This window comes from Patiria miniata, unplaced genomic scaffold (assembly GCF_015706575.1).
Source record: "Patiria miniata isolate m_02_andy unplaced genomic scaffold, ASM1570657v1 HiC_scaffold_19, whole genome shotgun sequence".
NCBI lineage: Eukaryota > Metazoa > Echinodermata > Asteroidea > Valvatida > Asterinidae > Patiria > Patiria miniata.
Genome location: NW_024037057.1, coordinates 12,853,933 through 12,872,594, shown reverse-complemented (window position 1 = coordinate 12,872,594; position 18,662 = coordinate 12,853,933). Strand labels below are relative to the sequence as shown.

The 18,662-nt window shown below is 38.1% G+C and overlaps 1 protein-coding gene across 1 annotated transcript in view; it reads left to right on the top strand.

The window, feature by feature from the left end:
* LOC119725832 (serine/arginine repetitive matrix protein 2-like) overlaps positions 1 to 18,662 on the top strand; it is a 55,947-nt gene that overhangs the window by 8,013 nt on the left and 29,272 nt on the right. Inside the window, exons 2-3 of the mRNA XM_038197421.1 lie at positions 16,362 to 16,525; positions 17,691 to 17,772. Coding sequence (XP_038053349.1) covers positions 16,362 to 16,525; positions 17,691 to 17,772 — 246 coding nt within the window. The remainder of the gene's footprint in view (positions 1 to 16,361; positions 16,526 to 17,690; positions 17,773 to 18,662) is intronic.

Below are 18,662 nucleotides of genomic sequence, written 5' to 3'. Positions count from 1 at the left end.
ATTTAGTCCAATTCTTGAACTTTGTGGGAGCAACTGTTGCCTCCCAGTTTGTGTCTTTGTGCCCCCTTGCAGAGTTCCCACGAGTTTTCTCATTATAGACTGCTTTTTGCCATTGAAACAAGCTTCGGAAACAATTAAGCTTAGTATTAAGTTGCATGGTCTAACTTAAGGCAGACGACACAAACTTGTCAATTGGGGAAAAAGTTAGTTCTCAGGCATTGAGGTTTATTTAGTCCAGTTCTAGAACTCATTTGTTGTGTGTGTCTTTATGCCCCCATGCCGAAGTTCCCACGAGTTTTCTCATTATATTATAGAGTGAGTTTTGCCATTGAAACAAGCTTTGTAGGCAAGCTGAGTAAAGCTGTTTGGTCTAAATCAGAAGGCACAAACTTGTCAATTGGGAAAACAGTTAAAGGCATTGTGGTTTATTTAGTCAAGTTCTAGAATTTTGTGGGGGCAACTGTTGTTTGTGTGTTTTGGCCCCCTTGCGGATTTCCCAGGACTTTTCTCATGATAGAGTGTGTTTTGCCATGGAAAGCTTCGTGGACAAACATTTTGTAGTAAAGCTGGTCTAAGTCAGCAGGCACAAATTTGTTGATTGATTCAGAATTGTTACCTTCTGGAAGTCTTTACGTGTACTTCTGGTTTACTGAATGGGCTGGATTTAGGCTTAGATTGCTCATTGGTGTTTAAGGGTAATCCAATACAACAGCACTGCCCGAAAGCTTCAGCAGCCTACAACCAGTCTAAAGTCACACCGTGACAGTTTGATACTGAATATTCAAATAAATTTTGCCATCAACTGAACATCTGAATAGCAATTATTCTATTATTCATATATTAAAAAAATGTGAGTGGTCTCTAGGAGACGATGAAAAATGTGTAAGTTCCAGCCCCAACCTGCATGAATGGAGAAAGAGACAGACCGAAGCCGGGTTTTGAAAATGGCCCCCAGTCTGGTTTCGGCATCAGGCCCACAGACATAAACACAGGCCAAGCATTGTCACGTCAGGGAAGCAGAGTACATGCGTAGTTACCACGAATCTGCATTGCATGTTGTACCGTCCATGTTCGTTTGTCAAAAATTGTCCGCCTGTGAAGAATTTGTGGCAATTTGTGCCCAAGTTCTAACTTGTCCGTGATGAAAATCACAAAATATGTCCTCAGTATAGAAGTACTTGTACTCGTATTTGGAAGTACTCGTACTTGGAAGTACTAGTACTCGTACATGTTTGTACTGGGAAACTAAGTACTCGTACTCAGCAAGCTACCGGTAAGTACTCGGCAGTACTCGGTAACACTCAAAAGTACTCGGAAAAAAAAGTACTCGACTACAACACTACAACCTTGGTATTCTGCCCTCGGGAAAAAACAAATGGTTTAGCTGCTTTAAAAAGAGGAAATTCCCCTCCCCTTCAATCAGTCAAGACCAATAACTTTTGTGTGGAAAACCATTAGATAGTCATTGGACAGTGCTGATACTGACCTGGTGCAAAGGTGTTGGTCAGTTTGGGGTAGACCCATCAATGAAATAATCTAGCGCCCTCAGTTGAAACTTTGTTTGTTTCTAAGTTTCACTTACAATAAATGTAGCAAATTCTTGATTATAACAGAACAGAAATCAAGTTACCGGTACATGTACTTCACCTCAACTTCTCAAAACTGTGGATACACGCTACAATTGTATCAATGTCTGTTATTTCCACAAACAAAATTAAATATATGATACACACATGTACATGTACATTCTCAGGATCATATCTTAGAGGGCTAGTTTAATGTAATTGTTTTAATGCAATCCTTGGAAATGTACCTTTGTGTCCCATTTAACCCTATTTTCAATTTTCTTTTTTGGCATTTTCAAAGGTATCATGACCAGTGTTGTAGGTCTCGAGACCGGTCTCGGTCTCGAGACCACTTTTTGCTGGTCTCGGCCTCGGTCTCGGGAGCTGTGGTCTCGGTCTTGGTCTCGGTCTCGGTCCCCTTTGGTCTCGATATTTTGGCTGGTCTCAAGTCGAGGCGGATTCCGCCCCGGCCCCAGTTTTGGATTAAGTAAAGAATCAGTTGAGGGCAAATGTGACTGCAGTGTGATGCTGATAGACATGTCTCTCTTCACTTTCTAGTGAGTGAGGCATAGTCCGACAACCATTGCTCCTTTTCTTATTTCTTGTTTTTATTGTGGGATGGTTTGTTGAAACAAGCACTTTATAGCCATCCTCATTGATTCCAAATACAACTGAGATTAAAATCTTATGAATCAAGATTAAAACCTTATTTTTACCATCAGATTTTTTGTTTTGAATATGGGAAACAATTCAACTCTTTTTCCCCAGAAATATTGGTGATTTTTTTTCTATTTTCCTTTTCAATTTTTACTTTATTCGTGGAGGCGGGAAAACGTTTTTTTGTTTTTTTTCATTATATTTATTAATGGATATTCATCAATTCGTAGACCGTTAAATTGCTATTAGTGGTGGACAGCTGAATTTTGTGATCTCTTTATTAAAATAGGCACGACTTGGGAATAGAGAATGCAAATTACGTGAAATTTGCAGAGTTACTACTCAATAACATGTTCTTTATCCCAATTATATTTTGTTTTTACAAAATGGAGGGTGCCATTTCTTTTTCTTTATCATACTGTCACTTTATTTTTGAATTGCCATGTATTCATCTTTTCATCTGTGATAAACACAAATTGAGCTACTGCCATAGTCACACAAAAATAGAGTCTAATTGCCTGCCTTGTCTCCTTTCTAAATGTCAATTGCGTTTGCATGAGTCGAGAAGACTTTTGTTCCATTAATCACTAAATGCTGTTTACGGCCATCACAATAAACGATTGAAATATTGGCAATATGTTGTACTTGTAAATTACTAAAATATTCAAGTAAATCGCCCAGCATAGTAGCCAATGCGGGCGATACGCTGGTACAAAACACAAATAGGCGTGCGCACGCAGCCATGAATCCTAAAAGTACATCTCGCCCACCACATTCAGTTTGTGACAGCGCCCTTCTATTGTGTCGGCCATATTCTCAAATAGGCTAATGACGATGATGACAGCGGGCAGATTAACAGAAGATAGATCAGGCAAATATGGTTTATTGATCTTCTATAGTGTATGTAATGGTATTGACATTATACACAAATAAAGTGGCATTACATTTCAGCCTAAGCCAGGCCTCTCTGGCGACCACCTCTCAATTTTTGGGTCTACATGTACAAGTCTATATTCCATGACTGAAATTTTAAAAAATAAATCAATATTTTCTTGCTCCAAATTTTTTTTGAATCAGGTTTACAAGGAGGTCCAATGTAAAATTAAAGCTGCTTTTAAATATCCGTTAGTAGTCATTGCTGAAACCAAGGGGTGGCTGTGGAGTTTAGGGTCCTGTAACAGTTTAGTTTAGTTCCTATAACAGATGAAACATCCACCTTTAACTTTTTACTTTTGTCAAGTTACAACATTGCAAAAAACTAGTACAAATTGCCGTACTCCTATAAAGTTAGAGTTTCTTCATCAGATTGACACTTTATAGTAGTTAAACAAAATTATATTTAAAAAAAATATGTTTTTAAAAAAGTGGCAACAATATATGGAGTTCATCAAATTAGGTTTTCCCCTTCTTTAAATTAGGTTGACATTGTTTCCCTTTTTTTTAATTGATTGGACAATACAACATTCTGTTGCCATGTTGTAATTTATGGTATGAAGCAAACATGAAGAGCACTCGCATGACACAATTAAGCAGGTACAGGTGATTCCTAGCTTTCAATCACTTCCTTCACATCCCCATCAACATCATCATCTCAAGGACAGACTAGCTATTCAGCTGTAATTAGTGTCTTGTTTATTTAGATTATTGTTATTTATTATCCGCGGTCTCGGTCTCGGTCTCGGACCATTTCGGTCTCGGTCTCGGTCCGCCTTGAAGGGGTTGGTCTCTGTCTTGGTCTCGGTCTCGCAACTTCAGGTCTCGGTCTCGGACTATCCGGTCTCTACTACAACACTGATCATGACTAAACGTTGGTTTTTTTGCTAATTTCCATATTCATGAGCAAAATTGGGATCTGCACCAAGATTAAGTTGCCAGAATGTTGGATACTTTGCTAGATGTTCTTTTCTTTGGTAATTTGTAGATGTGTTGGCAGTAAGTTATTGTGTCAGTAGGAGCAAACTAAATTTTCTCACAAATGTTTTCAATGAGCAAATGTTGGGGTTCACAATTTGAACAGAAAACCCCTAAACTGAACAGTGTCTTCCTGAAATGACATCACAGCAACAGCGCCCCCAGTTGTCCGGAAAAGCATCCAGCATGGACAATTTAACATTTTAAAGAAGTGCACTTTCCAGTAAAATTAACCAAAAAGGGATGTCAAATACCGGTACATTGTAGTTTTCATACATTTAAGAGGAGTAGAAAGTTGCACAGATATGTTTCTAAGAAAAATCCACTTCATGGACCCTTTAAAATCTAAAAACTGTCAACTCTACATAGTTTCCGGCCTTGATGGACAAAGGAGATCGAAATAACAGGGATATCTTTCTCAGCACATGATATTAAGCCTACATGTATGTGATACAAATGTATGTGCCAAAGTGAAATAAATTATCAGTTGGAGTGTTCTTCGGAGTTATACTCTTTATTGTAGCAATTAAAAAACTTCCTTCTCTGGCTTGAAAATTTTTATAAATTCACACCTGGGACCCTAAAATTATTTAAATGTTGACACATAATAATGTTTTTTTTTTATAAGATAGTACAAGTGAAGATGTTTTCTCCAAATAGTGGAAGTCTTTCCAAATTTCTGATGAAATTGAAGCTTGTTTAACTGCCAGCAGGGTGCATGCTAAGATGACCATGATATCTTCAGGATGTTTTGTTCTCTTTCACAACCAACTCCAAACCGACTTGTCAAAAGTCATTGCCACCAGCACAACGTGAGTCACTTTCTAAAAATACCCCAGATTGTGTTTCTTTTGTGATTATTGACCTAGATTAAATACCCTTAAACCTCAAAACTGACCATTTCTTTCTCTGTTAGGCCTTAAAGATGAAAGTAAAATATAAATCACAATACAAAGTAGAAAATAAAGACCAAGAAAAACTGTATACAAAGCCCATGAAAGAAAATGAAGAAAGCTTACCAAATGTCTACAAGAAACATTTAAGTTAATAAAGAAAGAAAAAAACCAGAAGATAAAATTAATGAAAACTCTCTGTTATAAAGTTTAAAAAAAACAGATCTACAGTAATTTTAAAAAGCATTATTGAGAGGAAAAAAAGAGAGATTAAATGGATGTAAAGCAGCTACTGTTTTTATATAAACGAGACAAAAAATACAGTGGACAGAGAAGTGAAAATTCATATTCATTAAAACAATTAGATGCTTTTATATTTAGCTCTGTCTTGAATGCAGAAATGTTTCACACACTTTCAACAATAAAGTGTGACAAATGTTTTTTCAGGTTCGCAAATCGGAAATGTTGTTTACAAACTTTGTTCCTGTTTTGTGTTTTTCCTTCCCTCAAACTCAATGGTGTGGTGATTTGTCATAGTCATCATTGAGGAAGTTAAATGCTTATTTCCACCATTAGGAATATTTTTCTTTCAGTTCAGAAATTGACTTTACACTGACCATGTTTTCTTTTCACAAGATACCCATACTCCTCTCACGGAACCATGAAACTTGAGTCACATTTCCTTTTCAATCTAAAAGTGGCATATGTGTATTTGACAATGACATGGATCATACTTTGTGCAACTATTTGACATCCCTTTTTAGCTAATATTGTTTGAAAGTGCGCATTTAAAATGTTTCATGAATTTCTTGACAACTGAAAAACCTGGCAACTTTGGGTGCTGAATAAGCTGTAACACTGAAGTTTCTGCCTAAAATGACCTCACACTTACATTTCTCATGATTATGCAAAATTGAAAACAAATATAAACCTCTGTCTTTTTAAACAGTTCTCTGTATATGACAAAAATGGCTGTTAACAGCAGTTTTTGACAGGGGTATGTGATTTGTCAGAATTGTTTTATAATTTCAGTTTTTTTGGTCAGAATTTCAAAGAATCCCTTTTGAAATCTGGAATTTGTGAGGTTTGTAGTGGATGTGTTTACATACATGTATTACGGTTTATGCAGAACAAAAGAAATGTAAGGATACCGTTTTAGCAAATGTATACAAACACCATAGACCCAACGTTGCTCTGTGGCTCTTAGTGAATCTCAAACCTTCTACTAATTAGTTTGTATAATTTTAATTTTCTTCCAAACTCATCTCTTTTTTGGATTATTTTACATGAAGAACTAAATTTTACTTTATTTCCTCATTCTTTGCGCTATATTCCATTACAATTCCCTACTGGGTGAATATCCAGCAACGCAGGAAGTAAAGGTGTTAACCGTGAACTGATTTCACTTGCCCTTGGGTCAGGATTTACAAAGGTAAAACCGCAGAGTGCAAGTTCGCGGGAAAAAAATCTTGATTCATGAATAGTTTTGACCCAGACTCAGTGGGTGACAGTAGGAGAAGTTTTTGATGTAATTATTTACATCATGTTGTGTAAATTTCATTTGTGAATATTTTTTTTATTGGAGGTTCGGTTATCATTTTATAGAAAATATAGAAAATGATAGAAAATATTGTTACACTGACCCGTTTAAAGTTTTGTGTTCAAGAAAAAAATATTGTTCTTGTACTGGTAGTTTGGTTCCCCGACCCTATGAAACAGAGCAAGTGATATACACTGGGAATTTTCAGGTCAGGGAATTGAACCAGACTATAGCTTGTTTGCACCCGTTCATGGATGTGTAACCGGTTGCAAACAAAATGTGGACTAACTTACTTTGGTAAATTGGGGAGTATTTGATAAAAAAAAAAGGCATTTTTTTTTCAATGATGGTCGGCAACCATCATTGCAAATGATACAAGAAGTCCACTTTTCTTGAAAATGACAGCACACCACGTGCCATGATTTCACAGGATGCTTGAGACTATGAAAGTTTCAGTCAAGTAAGGTATTTCATAATAATTGTTTTGGTAGTTTTGTTTGTTGGTGTTTGTAAATGTTGTATTACCTTTAATTGCTGTACAAATTAATTGTTGTTTTATGTGAGAATGTGATTTTGACACTTGTACAAAAATCTCAACAAAAAAATTGTATTTACCAAAATATGGTATGCAACAGTGAACACTAAAAAGGTAAAGTCTTGGTCTAAGTAAAGTAGGCCTACTGCACTTTTTATGCATAGGTCACAGTTTCGGATGTGCTTCAGTTTCAAAACAGGATTTCCTTTTCCGTGAAACTGAGCTCACAAATGCTGGTACTCAGCAGACATCACCGATCAATAGAAATTGATAAGGCTGTGGATATTGATGAGTAAAGTATTGATCATGTAAATTTCCATTGATGATAACTATAAAGAATGTCCTTGGCTACTACACTGTACAAATGCAGTGATCAGTGTGTCACTTATAAGGGGTCGTTCACATACTGTACACGTGTACAAGGTTCATAGAAACGCTAACAGCAATGCAAACGATGAGTCATCCACTAGTCACTGACGTCATCACCCCCACAACAAACAGTGGAATAACCCACCTGAACTTTAACAATGGTTCAGCCCATTGTAATTCAGTTGTTATGCTCAGTGACAAAAGCCTGATAATACCTATTATCTTAATTGATTTCACACCCTGTTTGAAAGTGGATTAGCCCATTGTTGGCAGGTGTTTGGGTGGCGCCATTATTATCCAAAGGGTTGTTTTTTATGTAATCTGACCCCTCTGTACAATACATGCATTGGGGGCTGCATCCATTGTGTGTAGCATAGACCTTTTCTTCACAAAAAGTGTGGGATTTCTGTTAGTCATTGATAGGCTGCTTACACATGGTTTCGGTTGTTTACAACTCGCCCAGTTAATGTGTAACAGGGATCAGAGGCGCAGGATTTAATAATCTCTCTGGAATATTATCTGTTCGGACATACTACATATACAGAGAAAGGAAACAGAAGTTCAGTCTGGATTGAATGTGTGCACTGATTTTGGATACAGTATCAATTTGCATACTGTGTTCTGTCTTTGAATTATGTTTTGACGTACCGGGATAATACATTCAAACAGTGTGCTTGTGTACAGTGTATAGCCAGAACTACCTGAAGCAGCTGTATTTAATTTGAACTCCACTTTCGTAAAACGCGCCAACGTTCCTCAGATATTTTTGGATTCCTATGAACTTATCCTCAAGAGTCAGCTATGAACTGGAAGGAGTAAACGGAACGAGGAGCCATCTATGAATTGTTTTCAGATGGAAACAGTTGCATTTTATTATTTTGTTTGAGGATAGTTTTATCATAGAGCAAGGAACAGACAAGAAGTAACTGCCTAATTTGTACTTCGTGTAAGTATTGCTCTTGTTTGAAAATTATTTTGTATTAGATGATCGAGAGAGTTTTGATTTGTTGCATTTTGTAACTTCTGAATATGATAGGCAAACTCAGTGAGTGATGATGTTAGCTATGATGATGCATGGAGGAAGGAATTCAAGGAACACATGTCACAAAATTTAGTCTAATGTCATGAATGACCTGAAGGCTTACTAGAAAATCTCTCTTTAATGATATAATTCTGTTCATTTTTTCCCCCCTTAATTTGTGAAATTTCAGTTTTCATTACTTGACTATAAAATTGACTAGAATTGCCTGACAAAACATTATATACATGTACATTGCATAGACAGAGTTACTAGAATAAAACAAAAATGATGACAATGTTCATGTGAAGCACGGATCCTCTAGGCCTACACAAGGATAAATGACTTCCCACATTTCTGGCTAGATGCGTGTTACGGCACTTGCAGTCTTTCAGTGGTAAATTTTCTATTAGAATGCTAGCTGTAAGCGATTATAGAGCGCGCGCATTGTTCTACATGTTGTATGTGTTGTATGCCCGGACGCGGCATATCACGCAAGTTGCATGTAGACTATAGATCCGTTCCGTACATTTTGTATACAAGCTCATACTAGGAGTCGTTTATCCTTACAAGTGAGGATCAGTGTGTGAAGCAACTGCTCTAAAAAAATGCAGAATTTTTCTAGGTACTTCGCCAATCAGCAAGTTTATGAAAAATCAAGGAAAACAGTTCAAAATTCCATTTACTGCTTTTGGATATGAATTTATACCCTTTGATAAAAGGTGAACAACATTTGACAATTCAGGTCTAAAGCTATAGTGAACAAATTTTCTTACAGCTCAAAACACGTTTTCAAGAGTTAAAGTGCCCTTTTGGGCATGATATATTCATTAATTTGGGCAATTCCACCATCACTCACAGTCACATTACATTTATAATGCCATGACCTCTCACTGCTTTAAAAAATATTTGATCAAGCTGAATCAAACCAGCCATGTACCGGTACAACAACCTTGGGGTATAAAGGGGTACTCAAAAATGGAAAGAAAAATTCAATCCATTCATTCACTTGGGAAAGATTCCCATATCTGGCCATATGCATACTTGTCACCCTGTGCACAAACCCTATGAGACTGGTCTGAAAATTTCTAAGTGTTTTCTCTGTAAATACTTCAATATTTTCCCTGCTAATTTTGACTTTTTATGACATGTAGGCTATATTATCACTTTCTGATGGCTGATGGGTCACTGAAGGGAAAAATTAGTGATGCCCCGATATGGGAATCATTCCTTCACTTTTTGAAAACATGTGATTTGTTGGTCGTCACTCACGTTACAAAAAAAAAAAAAAACTTTTCCTGCAATTTTGTTCTTAAAGTGTCCTCAAATTGTAGTCTGGAACACAGGAATAACATTATTCTTAAAGGCCCTACCGGTAGTTGACTTTTTTGGGGTTTTTTTTGCCAGCATCTTGTTGTCCCCTTTAATTTGACACCACATTTGAGGTCGTGGTGCTGCCTTGTAGTTTTGAAGATTTCATAAATATTCTGCTTTTCAGTCTTGTCCACTTTTGCCTGGAATTGCCCATTTACCGGAACAACGAAACAACCTTTGGAAAGATCATTTAAAAATGTTAAATATGAACGCTGACACATACTGGTACATGTAACATGGAAATGTGCTGTTTTTATGGAATAACCATGCACGCGGGTGCATGTTAAGAAATTTTGGGGTACGATATTTTGGTCCTCAAAAATTCCAGTCACACATATTTATACTAAAATCGCTTTTCTGAAGCTAGCATAAATTTGTTGACAGTTCAGCTCAAATTGTGATGCTTGAAAGACTAGTTTAAAAAACACAGCCGCATTCGATGTACATTTTTTGTAAACGAGTGCGGTTTACTAACAGTTTCTCTATGACCCAAACTTTTGATATAAGATTTAATTAATGGTGCAATATTTAACGGAAGTTTGTTGAAATCGTCATGAATGTAGGCCTACAGGGTACACCTCTAGTTTTTTTTCCCAGTTTGTAGTTTGTCAAAACCACCGCTATATTTAGCTGATTAGTTTGCTAGATAACACCTGTTTGTAATCATAAATCACCTTTTAATCTGATAATGGACAAGTCAATGTTTAACAATGTGAAGCTCTTTACAAAGGCTTCAGGCATGCCAAACATAAGGTCCATAGACCTGTCAGGTTCAACAATTAAGTGATCGATCATGTACTTGTCATGCTAAACCACATTACATAACTGTTTTAAACTTTTCAAGCAGTCAGTTTACATGTTTTTAGGGACAGTCCACACCATAGTTGGACCAATTGTGCCATTCAATTCAGAACAACCATTTCATAGATGAACCTTTTGTACACAAACGTGTGAAACGCAAACATGCCCCTCTAAATACCGTAGTACAGTGTAGTACAGTTTACCATGCATAAAGGATCCAGATTTGTCTGGTCATCTTACACTACAGCCGTTGGGCTGAGGGGTTGGGGGGGGGGGGGGGAGGGTTGGAGGGGGTCTACCCGATGTTCCCCAAGACCTACCGGTATGTTCCCCAATGCCGATGTTCCCCGAAATCCTTAGGATTAGGGTTTGGGTTACGTTTTTGGTTAGAGTTAGGGTTAGGTTTAGGGTTAAAGGGTAAGGATTTCGGGGAACATCGGTATTGGGGAACATACATGTAGGCATTGGGAAACATACCGGTATGTACATGTATGCACCCAGTTGGAGACCCCCCTCCCCAATTGGAAATATGATGCTCAATTTTCTTGACTTTTTTTGGGGGGGGGGATATAATTTGACAAAGGTCTACCGTCTTGCCTGTAACTTTTTTCCTTTTGTATATTCGGGTAAGTGCAGTCAGTGAGCAGTTTTCAGCAGTTTTATTCATTTTCATAATTTCCATTCTTCAACATTTATTTACGGTGTATTTCCTTGCATTAACAACAATGAGATTCCTCCTTCAAATTGTGTTGTACCGGTGTACATGTAGCGTGTGGAAATTGCAATCGCCGATGACTTTTTCTGTCAGAGACCTGTGCAGTACACCCATATACGATGATTGTTTTACCATTTGTCTTGCCAATCTGCCGGCCCCACGCCGTAAGGGCTTCGCGCTACGAGCTCGCATTAGTCCTCAGAGCAAAATACCCCTACGCTATAATTTTACCCTGGCTTGAACACTGGGTACATAGTGAGACATCCATGCATGCACAGTGAGCTTACATGTGCACTTTAACATGTACCGTAGCTCTATCGGAGAAAGCTTGTAAACACATGTTACATGCACATGTGTAGTACGGTATGATGATCATTTATAGTAACTTTGTCCGATTTCCATACAATATACATTAAATAGTATAGGCCTACATGTACATGAATAATTATTGTACTTCTGTTCATGAATGAGCATGTTTAGTATATGCGATCTTCACCAAATTGCTGAATATATGCAAATCCAAATCAGCAGCCAGTTTAGGCTTACTACAGCCAATTTAGAATATTCGGTATTCGATCAATATAAGTCAAAATAATCAAATACTAAATTATCCGGAAATGTACATATGTATGTACAGCACTACTATACTTGGCTTATTATACCTGATACACTGTATTTAGTTGCACGCACCTTTATATTCCTACACCTTCAAAAAGTGCACTGTCCCCACCTGATATCAAATTGCTGTTTTCAAAGTGAAAATAAGTAATATGTAAATTTATGCATAATTTATGTACAGCACTACCTGTACTTGTCTTAATACCTGATGTACACTGCACATGTGCGTACTCTCGCCTTGAAAAAGTACACAGTCCCTGAGTGATATCAAATTGCTGTTTCAGGGGAAATGATATCACTTACAACTGATTCATCAATAGTTTCCCAGCAAAGTGTGGACAGGGGAACCCTGAAGGACATATAAACCCAAAATATTTACTGTGGTTTTTTGGTTGATTTAGTGATACCCCATGCATTCCATTCAGTGATTCATACTTTCTGATGAAAGGGATCATGTTTACAGTTGCCAAATATAGCATGACAAGAGGTGTGTAAACTCCACATGTACATATTTGGGGAAAAATGATTTGTAGGCCCTATCTGATGCCAAATCTTTCACATGACCATACATTTGTTAAATTCATACATACATGTAGTGCAGGGTACCATATACATGTACTGGTAGGCCCTCTTTTTTTTTTACTATTACGATTGGACAGTAGAAAATGATTTCATGATTTTTTTTTTCCAAAAAGAAAGTAATGATATTGTAGGGCCTAATCTTTCATTGCACTTCTGGTAAAACCTGAAGTTCATGTAAGGGTCACATGACCTGGACATTTCAGGAGGTGCATTTTCATTCCAATATGAGGAAATATGGAATCAAAACTAAGCGTACGGTATTTTTAATGGTGGCCACATAATATTCATGATGTCGTAACATGAGAACAATAAACTGCACAGTGATAATAATGCAATATTAAACTTGGAATGTTGCTTCAGACTATCCTATGGACAGATTAATAATTCATGAGATATGATAATAAGAGTCTAAAAAATAAGGAAAAAACTAACTTAACCCTAACCAAACTCAACCCATCAAAGCCAACAGCAGGTTTTGTTTAAGTAGTTTTATAGATATAGGCCTTCAGAATATGCACTTTTAGTATGACGTCACGGGTCACGTGATGACATCACCATGACGTCACTTGAATTTTCATCTATAAGACATCCTGGTTTAAATACATACCAAGTTTCAACCCAATGTTGGGATGGGTAGAGTACCCCTAAACTGATGGTCTTTTACATTGGGTTTGGCATACCTCCAGAAACTAAGTCCCACAGTGTTGTGTGTGTTCGATTTCCCATGTGGCTGTTGGAATTTGCCAGAATGGGTGTGGTTCCTAGTAAATTAATGCTAGGGAGTTAGGATTAAACGAAAACAAAAGCTGTTCAACAGCTCAAGAAACAAAAACAAGTAGACTGGTTTCCGGTTCTACATTATCGATTCTGATAGGGCGAAAACAAAACTACCCTGTGAGAATATAATTAGAGTCTGCCTGCAATTTATATTACAAATTTGGAAATTAATGATTCCGTAACTAAATATGGGCTGGTCCTTTTGGTTGTGTTTCATTCAAAAGTGAACAATGTTTGAATTGCTAGAAAAATAGCAAGTTTAAGGGAACGAAATGTGGGGCGATCGAAACTCCAAAGATAGAATTTGGAGAGTAATAGGGCCGACTGTAAGTGATTTTGAACACAAAGTAAATAAAATCATACCACTCGTATCTCAATAACCCTTTTGGAAAGAAAGAAGAAAATTACATCCGTGAGTTTTGGTGTGATCCATGAATTCTGCTTTCGTTCCCCAACCACAAAACTGCCCCAAGCACTTTTGTCCCTACACAAACAAATTTATCGTATTTTCATAACTCATCGACTGGAACCCTCACGTGAGATAATTCCTACTAAAACCCATTCAGCTATAACCGACCATTCAAAACACCTTTTACGGCATTCCTAGTACGCACTCCATTTTTCCTCACTCACACATACGGTACACTTTGATCAACAAGTTTTATAAAAAAATCTACCATTTATTGGGTCCAAACTCACTGGCAATCAACTGAAAAGCCTGCACAGTGCACACACGGAAGTTACATGCAGTTTCACACTTTGCGTGCCAGGATACGGATCTAGTTGTTTTTTTCTTTTGACTGAACGTTCAACCCATCTTGGGATGTGTGGGGGATCAGCGCACGTTCCACTGCAGTTAATGTCGACAACTTCCTCATGGAAAACTACTGTCATACACCCTACAATTTTATAAATATTTGACCATGTTGATTGTTGATGTGTGGCAAAATGTTTAGCGACTGCTATGAAAGAACACTTTAGCAGGATGTTGTCTTTGAGGATTGACATCTTTTCATCAAATTGTGGCGCTGGTCGTATGCATACCATCTTGTAGATTAGTTTTTTAGACTGTTGCTTCGTGGCAAACTGTCGTTATTCAAGCCACTGCTATGAAAGTACAAGTATGCTGTAACTGACACTTTAGCAAGAAGTTCTCATCGAGGATCGGCATCTTTTCGTCCAATTATGGCACTGTTGTACACCATACCATCCTGTATACATTTGTATTCCATTTTTTTGTCGACTGTTGCTTCTTGGCAAAATGCACAGTTTTCAAGCAACTAGTGTGGAATTTAAACTGACATGACACTGTATTGTACATCTAGTGTGAAGTATCGTCTATTGTACATAGGAAACTATTTCATTTTCAACTGTTGTACGCCGTACAAAATTGTTTTTTCTCTTCATCGTGGCTGATGTGTTGTGTACATACTTCTATATACATGAGTTATGGAATATTACGAAAGTTGACGTCTACTGAGGTCTACATGTACGTGTGGCAACTTTATGCTTGTTGCTTGTTCTGATGTGTGGACGTTTGGTGCAAATTGGTCACCATATATGTTGTTTTGCGCTCCGATCTTCAGTACGAATTTTGAAAGCTTCACTGCACAATACATGAACCTCTGCAGCATACTGGGTACAAGTGGTCCGGGATGCTTAAATGCTGCATACTTTCATGTTAAACTCAACCTCTTGAATGACATGAGACAACTGATTATGCCAGTACCAGCGACTTGCAGTATGCTCTGTCTCCAGACTGTTTTGGAAAGATTAACAAATGGTCACATCCCTGTGCATGACAGGCAGAGGTCCGGGGTTCGATCACCACTGCTTCAGTAAACTTAGTTATAGACTGGTACAGATGCTAGGTGAAAAGTGGTACTTTATATAGATGAACAAGTGGTCACATCCATGTGCATGACAGGCAGAGGTCCGGGGTTCGATCACTACTGCTTCGGTAAAACTGAATGATAGACTTCTACAGGAGCTAGGCAAAAAGTAGTGCTTCTAATAGATGTGGTTACGTCTCTGTACACGACAGGCAACTGTCCGGGGTTCGATAACCACTGCTTCAAAAAAACTGAGTTGTAGACTGCTACAGATGCTAGGTGAAAACTAGTGCTTTTAATCAAGCTACATGTGCATTGTTGGACGACAAGCTTACAACGTGTCAATTGGATGCTACGTCGTTCACAATGAATAGTTCTTGGGCTGAGTGAATAATGGATGAGGAATATAGAGAAGTAAGCTTCTTTGTTATCGGTACACTTTGTACTTTGTAGGATAAATTCTCAGAAAACAATGACATGACTGCGCATAATGAGTAGTAAAATGAGCCGAAAATAAAAAATGGAATGTTAAAGTTTATTGCCTTACAATGCCGGAGAAATCATCCTAGATTTCAAAATTTTCCTGAGGCCAAGCTCCCGGACCCCCAAGGCATGATTTTGGCAGGCCTTCAACCCTCCGCCTTTGTATACCCCCCCCCTTTGTATACCCCCCCCCCCCTTAGATCCGCCCCTGTCACTCACCATTTCAGATCATCGGTCTTGGTGTATAGTACTTCGTACATTACTTCTGTTTGAAGGACTTTTGTTCATGATAGTTTTCAGGTGTTTTTTTTGCTTGCGAATTTGTAAGGGGTGTTTTATTGCCATTCAAAATGGCCCATCCTTCTGTTTCACAAAGTGCTTTCCATTCATCGTACATGTACCTATGGTGTTGTAAAATTTAATCGCAAATCTCAAATTAATTGGATATTTATGAGTAAGATTTGAGGGTGGAGATACTAATGAATGAAAGGTTTGCGGAAACACCATGTGTGAATGGTTCTGAAAAGAACCAGAGGTATAAACTCTGACCATCTACATTTAAGTAGCAAACGCGAAATCGATGAAGTGTGAAGTTGCATCCTGTGTGGATGCCAAGTAGCTGGGAGCCTAGAGCAAGCTAGCATGGATATTAATGTATTTGTTTGTTTTATTTTTGCTTGTGTGTTTGCAGGGTCTCCGGGGTTTTGGAACCCCCAGCAGACAAGGCAAGTTGAAGGACAGACGTGGCCGACAGAAGATGTTAACCCCACCCGGCAACCACGCCTTGAAGATGCCACGCCAACCCAGACCCCATCGCATGCATACCATCCTGGAGAGCCTCAAGAAAGGCTTGAAGTGAGTCTAGTAGCCTTTAAGCCACCCTCAGGTCTTGCGATAACACAGATCAGTTGGCGACTGACTTTTCAGGATCAACTTTTCAGGATCAACGGGAACAAATCAGTCGCGCCAACTTTAAAACAATTAAGTTTTCAACACAGGCTTAAGAAAACAACTGCAACAGTGCCCAATTTGCTCCATGGTCTCTGATTGTAACTGCATTCACTTGCTAGTGGTCTTCTTGGTATATGAATAGCCTGCCCATTCAACTTATCAGAGAGTTCCGACCCATTTTGTTAACATTACAGCTCTGAAGAGTTTTTATAATAATCAAATGGTCATTGAATCCTACAAACTTTACCCAATCATTGTTAGGGCATTGCATGTGACACCTCATGCCTCACTTCTGTTGGCATGACTGTGAGCTGGATATGAACTTCTGTTGAAATCGGATGACCGAATTAGGAAAACCACATTTTGAAATCTCTGATTTCTCCCACAACTATACTAACTTGAGTGTAACTGCAACTACATTATTAATGGTCGGCATCAGTCGACACTAATAAAAATTTAAGTCACAGAAGTAACATGTCAACTTATGGCCTCCAAAATTGGATGTTGCATTCAACCTCAATCTTCCAAAATTCTTGTCTTCTAACACCGTTCAGCCTCAATCCTCCAAAATCAACCGATACTGAATGTCCATGTGCCCTCATTCCTCCACAATCCTCCAAAATTGTATTTTGAAGTCTGACGCCTCATAGGTCCGACGCCTCATAAGTCCAAAATTTCGGACTTATGAGGCGTCGGACTTACCGTATGAGGCATAATTTATTCCGCCTCAAAGGTCCGATGCCTCATAAGTCCGACGTCGAAAAAACGAGGCGTTTAATATGTCGGACCTACGAGGCGTCTGAGCTATGAGGCGTCTGAGCTATGAGGCGTCGGACTTATGAGCGGACCCCGTATTTTGCATTCATCCTCAATCCTCCAAAATCCTCCAAAACCGCCCGGAGGACTTTGGAGGATTGAAGAAGGTTAGGATGAGAATTCACAATGTCAGTCTTGTCTTTTACAAATTTGGAGCAAATCTTGAATCAGGATCGCTGATGCCGGTGTTGGATACCTTTTTTGAGTATTTGTACGAATATCGAAATAACTTAAAATATTTTGCTCTTAACAGGGATACAATAGAAGTTAGCAAAGAAAAGCTGACGGTGATGGAAGAACATCAACACGATCCAAACTCCACCTCATTCAGACAGGTATGTCTGAAACTCAATTAATCTCTCTGCTCTGTGATCTGCTTTAAAATCAAGTCATGTTTGCATTAATTAAGCTCTGGCAACAGAGCTTCTACAAGTCACTCAATTGTCGGACTGTTGGTCGATCGGTCCCCCCCAAAAAATTGACCAAAAACGAACCCCTATCTCACCCATAAAGTATCAACCAGTAACTATCAAAAAAAGAAAACAAAGTACATTAAATACTGGTAATTGACAAAACTTGTTTGCAACAATTCGTGACATTTTTGTATGAATTTTTTTGAATAGAGGCAAGATAATGTGTGGTAATGTTATAGTCACGTGGTATTTGTGTGCGCTACGAACTTAGGAAGTTACGGGGCTTCTACACACCTGTCACTATACATCACCCCTGCCTCTGGCCCTGTGTCAGTTTTATGGGTCTCCTGGGCATAGGAGTGAGCATACAGTTGCATTATGAAGGTCACTATTATTTGGCATAGTGACTTTCAACAAAATGGGAAATTCTTTTTTCAATTGACAATCACCACCAAGTTAGTAATTGTATCATTTCATGCTAGACTTTCATGCAAGACGACCAGAGCTTATTGTGCAGTCGCACTTGTTTAATTACTCCAACATTTTGGTTTACAAAAGGTCGTATTTCACAATTTCCTTATTCAAACATCATAGCCAAATAATATTTAGTATGTGTTGAACTATTGAACCTAAAAATACTAGCCAGACACCAGCCCCTCCGATAAGAACCATAAAATCCTTAATCTAGCCGGTTTTTCCGCAGAGACTTATTGTAAATGGTGTTTTCATTTGTTACACAGACGCATGATGCATGTACATACAATGTATGTACCGTACACTCAACCAAAAAAAGTCCCCCCTTCCAATTCTTT